The 10,720-nt window shown below is 37.3% G+C and overlaps 1 protein-coding gene across 1 annotated transcript; it reads right to left on the bottom strand.

Moving 5' to 3' along the window:
• Nucleotides 1–2,538: 2,538 nt before the first annotated feature.
• Nucleotides 2,539–10,379, bottom strand: LOC139722550 (myeloid differentiation primary response protein MyD88-like). The gene is made up of 6 exons (XM_071633839.1): nt 9,703–10,379; nt 7,875–7,940; nt 7,222–7,296; nt 6,410–6,587; nt 5,262–5,353; nt 2,539–4,419 (listed from the first exon to the last, which is right to left on the bottom strand). The coding sequence occupies exons 1-6, from the start codon at nt 10,283–10,285 to the stop codon at nt 4,271–4,273; spliced, it is 1,143 nt and encodes a 380-aa protein (XP_071489940.1). The 5' UTR covers nt 10,286–10,379; the 3' UTR covers nt 2,539–4,270.
• Between the last annotated feature and the right edge of the window lie 341 nt (nt 10,380–10,720).

Raw genomic sequence — 10,720 nt, 5'->3', positions numbered from 1 at the left:
CTACACGTTGTTCCCGAGAGAGAAGTTACATATACGTAATAAACCGCCTTATTGCGAAATTCGGCTTCCGAAATTCCCTTGTTGTAATCTGCGTATACCAGGCAGATCAGAGTCAATTGGTCCTTCCTTGAATGGAGGCTAATCTGAACCACACACACATGGCACAACATCCGTACACACAGACATACATACGCATGCACTACATAAACACACACACGTCTGCACACATACACACGACACACACATACACACTGAGATATACAAGCGCTTGTACTTGCCTTCAAATGTGGATCACATTTCATACACCTTGGACCTTGGACAAGTTTTGATGTCTTTATTAAATGACTCAATTGTATTTAAATGTAAGTTCCATTCTCCTAGGGCTTCCAACTTTTTATATTCATATTCGTGGTGTAAACGAATAAACTCGGACGTAAAAGAGTATAAGCTCAACTCAATGTTTCGATATGCTACTACAGTAACACTCAGAGATATAAAGTAGGTCTATATATATTTTACAGTACAGTGTAGGCTATGTGCGTTATGCAAAAGCTACAAAGTTAACAGAACTACATAATGCAAGTGCAAGTTGACTCGTGTTGATTCATGATACGTACCCTCAACATCACTTACTTAGTACGTGGCCAAAGAAGGATCAGATATGTGACATACTGTATATATCATGATGATTTTTCTAGTTTTCTTCAGATTACTTGGATATGACCACAAAAACCCACCAAAAAAAAAAAAAAAACGAAAAACAGTCCTTCAAACCAATATTCTGCCAGTGACATCAACTGTCAATCACTGCTGAAGTACTGACATGATGGACAAAAGACATTGGGATGTACTTTTCCCTAGACCGAGCGTTACTTGCATTTTTCATTTATGATAAACTAGGGAGGTGAGCCCACCTCCCCTGGACACACACAAGATTTCACTGGTATGTCAGGGTATTATCAATCGATACAAGTCAACATGCATTTGCATTGCATAGTTCCTTTAACTCGTTATCTCTGTCAGACAGTTATCTATGCCACCAATGTGTGCTTGTAATCGGCTTACAGAGGGGATGAGTGTATGCATGACTTCTTTGAAGTGTGTTCTTGCGAGTGTGTTTGTGCATTATGTTATTTTAGTCATAAAGAGATATGTGGTTTGTTTTTAGGCTAGGCACTTAATCCCCATTGTCTGGTCTTCCGGTAGGGACTTTTAAGTTTTCGATGTGTGTATATGTATCCTTGTGAGTGTGCTTGTGCATATTTTATATACATATATATATATATATATATATATATATATATATATATATATGACAAAATTTGTATTTATGTCATTTTAGTCATAAAGAGATATTTGGTTTGTTTTTTGGTTAGGCACTAAATCCCCATTGTCTGGTCTTCTGGAAGGGACTGTGACTGCTTACTTATAATCATTTAAAATTGTTCATTAGAGAACACAATCAGAATTGGACTAAACTCACCAAGTCAGAAAGAGCCCCAGTCTCATTTGATGTAACCCTGCAAGTCCTACGTACCAAAATACTCTGGTTTGGTGTTTATCACAATTTTACTATTCATTGTCAGTGATTGATAAGGAAGAGTGAAAACTTAATCTTTCAATTGGCTTTTTTCTTGTTCATACATAATCATTTGTTTCAGTTGCGGAAGTTTCAGAGGCCTCACAAATACTGGTTTGATAAGTGAATCTTCAACTGGAAATTACAGCCGTAACACATGATTCTGTAGTTTAAAGTTCCTGTTTCTTTCACGGCTATTTTTGTAAATTTCTTCCTGTTCTTGTGCAGATTCATGAAGTTAACTAATATTCCATCTAATCTTTCTCCATTATAAGACATGCAGTGAAATTCTGATGTACCAATATAATGACAAGATAAGAATTTCTGAAGCGCTATTCCTCAGAAGTCGATGGGATAAACTGGACTCAGACCAGACTTCTCTTGTGGGACCATTTGGCTATCATGGTTACTTTAGACATGACACAAAGATTTGCTGTAACTTCACACATTGACATCGGAACACATCAGCACACAAAACACTTAAAAAACAACAAATTGCAATCAAAAATTGGTCCATTTGATTTCATGAAAACTTTTGTTCTGTATGAACTTTGATAGAAATCAGATACTGTATAATGTTGCATTAAACAGTTCACCAAATTCGTAGCATGGATTTACAAAATTGCAATATCAGACATTCACCAACAACAGCAGTACAAGAAATGGTTGGTTTGTACAGACCATCATACTGTAACTTGACTGCAAAGCACAACAATGGAATACCAGGTATAAAAAATGGCACACTTTGGTAAACTTTCCAGTAGCTCCACTTCTACAAAGAAAAATAGAATGAAGAAGAACTGATGATTACCATTGTCAAATTCTGAATCGGGTCTCTGATTGTAAAGTAATCACACACATATCGGTCCCTACTTGCTAAAATTTTACCAACGTGAAGTCATATCTAAATACATTTTACATGGAACAGTCAGAAACCAATAATGTGTATATTACCCGGACACGGTCTAGTAAAGAATGCATAAAATGGATGTCTTATAGCAAGTCCACTGGGAGCTAAATGGAGAAAACACATTAGACTGTTTAACTTGGCAAGAAAACCTACTCCTCAAGTCTTGTATCCATTAAGGTGAAGAGGAGCTGATTGTTTTGACACTCAATAATACTTGACTGAATTTAACTTGTGAATTGAAAGATAATTAAATCATCATCCTCTTCCAGAAAATAATAGATTACATCCTCTACAGTGAATCTTGATCTTGAGGAAGTGCACAAGGTATTAAATGATTGTCATGGTGACCACTATCAATTCTAAGGGGAGAGACTAAAATGATCAAACCAAAACCTACACTGCATATACATATATAACTGTACATTTCAGGAAGTCAACTATTCCTATAATATTTATTTCTAAATAAATACATAAAAACAACATGCCTACATACACAGAACAGAGGCATCCATCACTTTTCATGCTTGAGAAATATTGAAAAGAAAAACTACAGAAATAGAATTTCTACTCTTGGTGCAGTTTTCTTACAACAGGTGGTTCCAATTCTAGTATGAATCTAACGGTGATTTACGGACGATGTCTAGATCAAATATTTAATAAAAGTTATCACACAGTTGATTTGCTCTCTACATAGCCGGAAAATTACTGCCATCACCACAATATATGTGATACAAACTTTAGATAATACTACTTTCTGGGTGAGAAACATTGAATATTTACAAACTTCCTCTGGAAATAAATGAGGTGCATCTTAAGTTCCATTAAAACAATCTCTAAAAATATGATTTCATTGCCTGTTTCAAGCAATGTTTCATGCAACCATCTGTACAGTTGCTTTCACGAAAAAAAAAAATTCACGTATGGTTGCAGACTTTTCTTAAAAACAAATGGCAAGATCAATTTTCCAAGTTTGTATGATTGTCTTTTTTGTTTTGCTTTGCATTTAAAGGTAAATTTATTCCTCTTTATATGTTAAAGATGAGATGACAGGAGAACAACTGTTCAGTTGATTTTGGTCCAGTAACAAGGAAAATATCTGTAGTATTACTGATGTATGAAAGAAAGTGTACTAACAATGAAGTCTCTCTTGGGTGACTAAATTTGACTAAATTTGTTGAACCAAATTGTTACTAACCTTTATTACCTTAGGTGAAATCATGAATGCTGTATTACTTTTAGTGCATTACATAACTTTATTACATCATTGACATTTTGTGTTGTCATATATTGTCATTTTTTGCCATTAATACATTGTATTATATTCTTAAATCATCACTATGGAGCATACACTCTACAAGTTTCTGCTTTTTAGTAGGTTCCTCATATTACACATTATTCATAACTGCTTATAGATTTGTTTATTTCCATCTCAATGACTACTTTCTCTTGTACTCCTCTTTTGGAATAGAATGGAATGCAAACTTGAATGAAATGAGGAATATGGAACAACAAATGAATTTAAAAGAAAAAAGCTACCAGATTTTACAACATGTCCAACACCAAGACTAAGAGAAATATGATGTACACTCTAAACCATACCAGCTGAGAGAAGAGTGTCTACACTGTGATGGAGTGCTTGCTCGATGGAGGTCAGGTGCGTTCGGCCTAGCTACATGCTGCAGAGGTCGTGAGTTCATGTCTTCAAGGGGTGGCCATGGTCCTCAGGGGGTGGCCATGATCCTCAGGGGGTGGCTATGGTCCTTAGGGGGTGGCCATGGTCTTCAGGGGGTCCTCATGGCCCTACGCAGGCGATCCCATAGCCAGGGGAGGAGGTCGGACTTGGTGAAGTCACACATCGTGATGTGGCGGATGATGTTTGGTGGTGTGCACGGCTTTACCATTATTGGGATTATTCGCTTGCACATCGCACCTGGAATAACAGAAGGAAGTACACCACTTAACACTTAAACTTGAAATTCTACCACAGCACAACAAATTGATCTTAGTGATCACTCAGAATCAATGTGTGAAATCTTGAGAGACAAATATGTTACATTCACTACCAAGAGCAGCAAACAAAGCTACACTGCATACTGCAGTTATTTATGATTTACCTAATCAACATTGTGCATCACCTTTATACATTTGTCATGAAACAAACATCATGTCAGATTACAAGTTTAATGGAAAGCCTTATTTGCTCATTTCTGCTGTCTTTACAATATTTAACAGCAGTCAAGTAAAATAACACTCATGAGTCATGTGATATCTACATTTATCTGTTAAACAATATATTGGAACTGATTGACAAATTTCCCTACATCAACGTAAATAAATAGCAGGTAAATGAAATAAGCGTCAGTGTTTTAGTCGTACAGTAGCCATGATAAAAAATCATACATACTTGGGCAGCATTCAACCCTTTCTTTTTCATCAAATGAGTATGACAAATCTATTCACTCACATACATGTATACACACTTCTTGAAGAATTCAATAATCATTTAAACTAGAATTTGTAATCGCTTTGTGGAAGTATGTCAGATACTGCAGCCAAGATTTTTTTTTTTACATTCTTTACAGTACATCTACCTTTAATGTGTAAAGTATAAGAATGAATCAACCATGATTGTGCTAAATGACAATAATAAAGGGAAAACAAATTAAAAAGTTATTGCACCTGCCACATTAAAAGATTTATGTACTTTCAGCCCAAAAAAAAATTGTCTGTGCAATCAGGCAACTGCAACATATTTTGGGATGAAAACTCTACCTGGTGAGAGTGACACTGCAACTTTGGTTTGGAAGTCACATCCTCTACTGAGGAGGAACTCTGGGGAGAGAATTACCAGCATCTTACGGCACCTTGGTGGAAGACAGGAAATCATCAAAAAGGATTTATTAGGAAATTAAAAATGTTAAGACATTTGATATCTCCTCAGTACCGCTCTATTCATTCAAAACACCATGTAAATTATTGCATTCATCTCATCGCCTCGTCAGGAAGACAAAACACTGACTACTGTATTCAACATCAGACACTCAACTCTCCCAAAACATTATTACAACTCTTTCACACTACATATAAAACAGGTTACCAATCAAATGACATGTTTAAACATGGACATTGTGCTCCTGTGTACAGTCATCACTTCTAAGCAAAGAGGTGAACATTACGCAGACAAAGTGCGGTAATAACGTAACTGAAGATATAGTTTAAAAAATGAAATTAGCCATAAATGCGGTAATTCTCATTTCTTTCTTTCTTTGATTTGTTGTGCTGGAGTGCTGTTGAAAAGTTATAATCTTGCATGCATAGATATATATTATACTAGAGTGAGCCTCCCATAGCCAAAAACCTCTTCACAGACAGCTGCAGTCATACTGTGCAGGATTATAGTGACACATGAGAGAGTAGACAGAATCACAATATGGTTACAAAGAGACATCATTCCCTACCAGCAAATCTGACTTGCACACAGAAACTTTACCACCCTGACCCTGTCACAATTTCCATATCTAGCTCTACAAACACCCCACCCTCTTTTCACTATGAATGGTCTGACGTTTCATACACAACCCTGGGCTCAATAATGTCCACCTAAATTCCAGATATACTTTGAAAGATGGTAGGTTTTCATTCAAATGAAGTTTTTTAATTGCTCTACTTAATGAGAATTTAAACTGATTATTCTGCAGTACTTGACAAGTTGGTAAATGAACTTTTTTTTTAAAGAGGCTATTGTTGAAACTTCTTTTAGAGCAATATCCAGGAAAAATGTGTACCCTTGGTCTGCATGCTGTATTTACAATTTTCACAGCGCCAATTGGATAGATCATCATGCACAATAAATCACAAATATCTTTACATGTACTTGCTTTCTAATCTATAAAGGATATGAAGATGATTAGATAGGTCACCTATTCTCGATAATTTCGGCCGTGACAGTTTCGTAAGAGCCTCCTGGCACCAAGTTGCGGATGTCGATGCAAAGCTTGAAGTTGTGTGGAGGACCCTCGAGCTCTTGAATCAAAGTCTGGACAAAACTGTAGTCAGTCTCCGCAAAGCACACGTAGGCATCAAAGGTTTCCAGGGGACCTTCAGAGGAGAGAAAGTAAAGCCACATTCTTCTGTAATACACTCCCAAACCGTAAACATTCGCGGCATGAAACTCTCACAAATTGCCACTGGCATTCAATGCATTTCGTTAAAAAAAATCTTTCATAGGCATTTTATTTTTGTAAACACTGACTCCTCATGAAATTTGTGAAAGTTTCATGCACATGAAAACCCCTGGTTTTACAGTAGATTCTTTCTTATTGCCAGTAAGAAACAGAAAGGAGTTTAGGATGTCAGACGAGTGCTTCACAATGTCCAGTACTATGCAATGCTGCCTAAAAACATGAATATTTGGTACACATGGGGCGTGTCTCTTTATACACAGTGAGACTGATGATGAAGTGGATAATCTATCAGTCACAATTGATTTATTATTTCAAAAGGATATCACGCATACAGTTTTCTGTTTATTGTAACCCACACTCAAAGATATTTCTTTTTCTTTGATAAGCAAGATGTGAAGAATGCAGAGTGGATAATTTCTTATTTTGTGTGTGATTATCCAAAGGGGAAAAATCAGTCAATGATATATATCAGACAAGGACTAGTTTAATCGACAGATTAGGAAAAAGGGAGATGATAACATGCCATGGAATGCCAAGTGTGTTCTTACCAGAAGGATCATCTCCCATCGTGATCCCCCTCAGCTGCTGCATAGCTGTCTGTGCATTGAGGGATCCACCGCTTACTGTGTGGTAGAGAAGAGCAATACAAACACGTCACAAGAAATTCAAATGATGTAAAAAAAACCTTCATTCTGTTCTAAGGCATCTCTCTAATTCTTTGATAGACCAGGGAGGTGGGAACCACCCCCTGGATGGACCTATCATCTGGAATAGGCACATTCAACAAGTCATTCAAGACTCATGAAAGCTGGTCAGGGAGAGCTTTTGATTGAAAGAACTCCAAGTGTAATGTTCCTCTAATATTGTCCACAAAGTACAAAATGATATATGACTGTTGTCTCTCTGTCTTCTGGTAGACACTATAAATCTTCTTTTCTAGCATCTCCATTGTTTGGTAAGTTTTGTAATAGATTAACATAATAAAGGCATTTTTTTTTAATCCTACAGAATAATCTTGTCAGTCTAGAATGTGGCCATAGTACACAAACATAGATTTCCAACACAATACAACAGAAATGTAATTTGCCATAAAAAAAAAAGAGAGAGATGGAAAGCGACAAGCTAGGACACTACAGGATGAGAATTTTCCTCAGATTCCATTTACTTTCCTCTGTAGTTTCAATGAGAGATGTGAGGATACCTTCTGGTACTTGCACTGGAGTCTGAGCTTGAGCTTGTCTTTCCCTCCACCGTCTGCAATCAACGGCTGCATGTGATCAAATCAAGAGACAGAAGAAAAGCTGGTTATAACTGTACAGCATTGCTAAGATGAATTCATGAGTAGAGAAATCGACAGCAACCCTTTTGCCATACATTATCATTCCTGAGAAAAGGGCTGCAGGGGGGGGGGGGGGGGGGTACGTGGCACCCCCATTCCCACATACTTTTTGTTCCCTTTAGCCCATTGAGGATGAGTCCCGAGTATACTCAGGCAAATGCCTGAGGGAAATGTGTGTTGCAGGGAAATGTGTGTTGCAGCAAAATCAGCCCATCCTCAAAGAGTTAAAGAAAAATGAAGAAAAAAAAAACAAAAGAAAATACATGACTTTCCATAGCTTCTTCATCCTGAAATTCTTCTCATTAAAGACATAAAGGACCATTTGTACATGAAACAAAAACCCAGCATTAGTGCTGTCCAATAGTTCTAAACTGTGAGTTAGGAATACAAACAACCACTGTAAAAATTTGAATCAGTAAAATCAATGTTAAGTTTTGTTAAATATACAGAATGATACAACAAGTGTTAGAATAAAAATGTTTCCAGACTAAACTGTCTACAGTTACAGTTTATTAAGAAAAATACTGATATCTCCTTAAATATTTTAGGCTTTATTGCAAATTCTTATATGATAGGATGTTTTGAGATACAACTGACCTACATATGTTCATCACATGTAATAACTTGAAAATTTTTTTAATCACTGCTGCCAATGGTAAATAATACCTTTAAGGGGGGGGGGGGGGTTGTTTAGCATTTTTACTCCTTGCTCCAACCATAACCAAGAGCACTACTCCTGAATAAAATCATTATAATCATAAATATTATCCTTGAAGCATTTGATTGATTTCATTCAAACTTTCACTAAAATTAGCTCACATGTAACTAATAATCTGTTGAGGACGAGTCCAGAGTATACTCAGGCAAGCATCTATAGGAAATGCGTGTTGTAGCAAAATCAACCGTCCTCAAAAAGGTTAAAGCAAAAAGTATTTCAGCCATTTTTGATTCAGAGTATCAAATTACCTGGTGGAAGCATTCCTCAGTTGGTACTAATCTGCCTTACAATTATAATATAAGATCTCAAGTTTGAGGTCTAGAATGACTGATGCTTTGTGATCTCATGATACCTCCTCTTTTAAAAAGAGAAAAACTGTCCCTGGAGTACCTGTATGAAGGTCACTCTTCACCCACTTGATTTCACTTCACTTCTAGCATTGAAGCTTGAATCAGGTGAAGTGTCAGTCTCATAGTCACTACTGGAATGACAAGTACACCACTGTATATGCCATATATTTAGGGCGTCTTTTCTTTCTGTGTGTGAATCTGGACCTCCCGACAATTTTGTAAGAGGTTAAATTTGCAATTGTGGAGTACAGTAATAAACGGAGAAGTGTATGCGTGCATGTGACATTCATGTCGGGATCAGAGTTAATATTTTCACATGCTTTTAAATTCACAAATAGCACCCGACTGGCAAAATTTACAATATTAAAAACCTCACAAAATATTTGGTTTATACAGTTTCCACTTGTGAATCACCCAAGATAACTCACATCAGTAGACTAGTCTGCAAATTTTAATCTGTATCAACCTGGCACTTTGCGCCTTTATAACGGATTTGAAGACCCCAAACTGGCACAAGAAAGTGCCAGAAAATTCGGGTAAGTAATGATTCCCCTTTTCACAGACTGGGACAACACTCAGTGCAGTGATACAAACGTGTACTGTAATTCGCATTCAGTCTCACCTAAAGAATCGGGCAACGCATCAAGTACATCTGGCCTATCAATGATGTCTAGGATATCAAGAAGTCTTCCGATTGTACTGTCTGACTTCGTGCTCCATTCTGACATGACTGTAGCCACTGGGTCATCTTTCAATTGGAAGTTCAGAATGTCCAGTTGGTAATTGAAGCCCATTTCCTCGGCCATGTCTTCCCAGTTTTTCGATCCATATTTTGGGGGAGTCAGGAACTGAGACAATATCCTTCTCGTTTGTCTACCTATGGCGATTGCAGGGATACTCCTGTCGATCACAGGGCGTTTTTCATCAGTTTTGGCAGAAGTTTGGTAGCTCCCAGGGCCAGCCATGCTACTCGACTTCAGGACCGAGCTTGTTTTATCGTCACACGCAGGCGACGATACCATGTGCTGAGAGTGGGACGCTGCAGATGCACACGAAACCGAAGAGAGTTCCGCTATGACACTCATTTGATCCCGGTTGCTAGACGTGCTTTCATCTTTGTCACAGAAATGAATCGTTGGTATGGCGCTGTCGTCATTCCCTTTCTTTTCTATGTAAACTCGTGCGGTTAAATCCTTGTTACTCATCGTAAAAATAGCTGTTTACAGATCCGGTCTAATGCGTGTGACGATTTCCTGATTTGCAGCTCTTTGGTTGTCGCCGCTCATCACGTACAGGCGTTTTCATGGGGTGGCTATAACTACCCTATATGGCATATCTTTTATGCTTCACACGCAATACACTGGTTTACGATACGAAAATCGATACGTAAAAAATGGGTCTTGTACTTCCTGGATTTCTGCTAGTCTAGATTCCAAACTCTTCAAATAAAAGATGTTTGGATCAAACAGTGGAGTTTCGCACATATTCGTCAAAACCTGTAAGATGACCCAGATAACCACAATTATAATGTGCTTATTGGCTTATTAATTGAATTGGAGGGATATTGATTGTTTCATAGTCGCCGCAAATAACGCTTTTAAACTTACACAATATACTAAAGTCTGGTACATGGATCACGT

Source organism: Diadema antillarum, unplaced genomic scaffold (genome assembly GCF_040938485.1).
Source record: "Diadema antillarum isolate AM-2024a unplaced genomic scaffold, OU_Dant_1.0 scf00000167, whole genome shotgun sequence".
In the NCBI taxonomy this organism is placed as follows: Eukaryota; Metazoa; Echinodermata; class Echinoidea; order Diadematoida; family Diadematidae; genus Diadema; species Diadema antillarum.
This window is presented reverse-complemented; position numbering and strand designations above follow the sequence as displayed.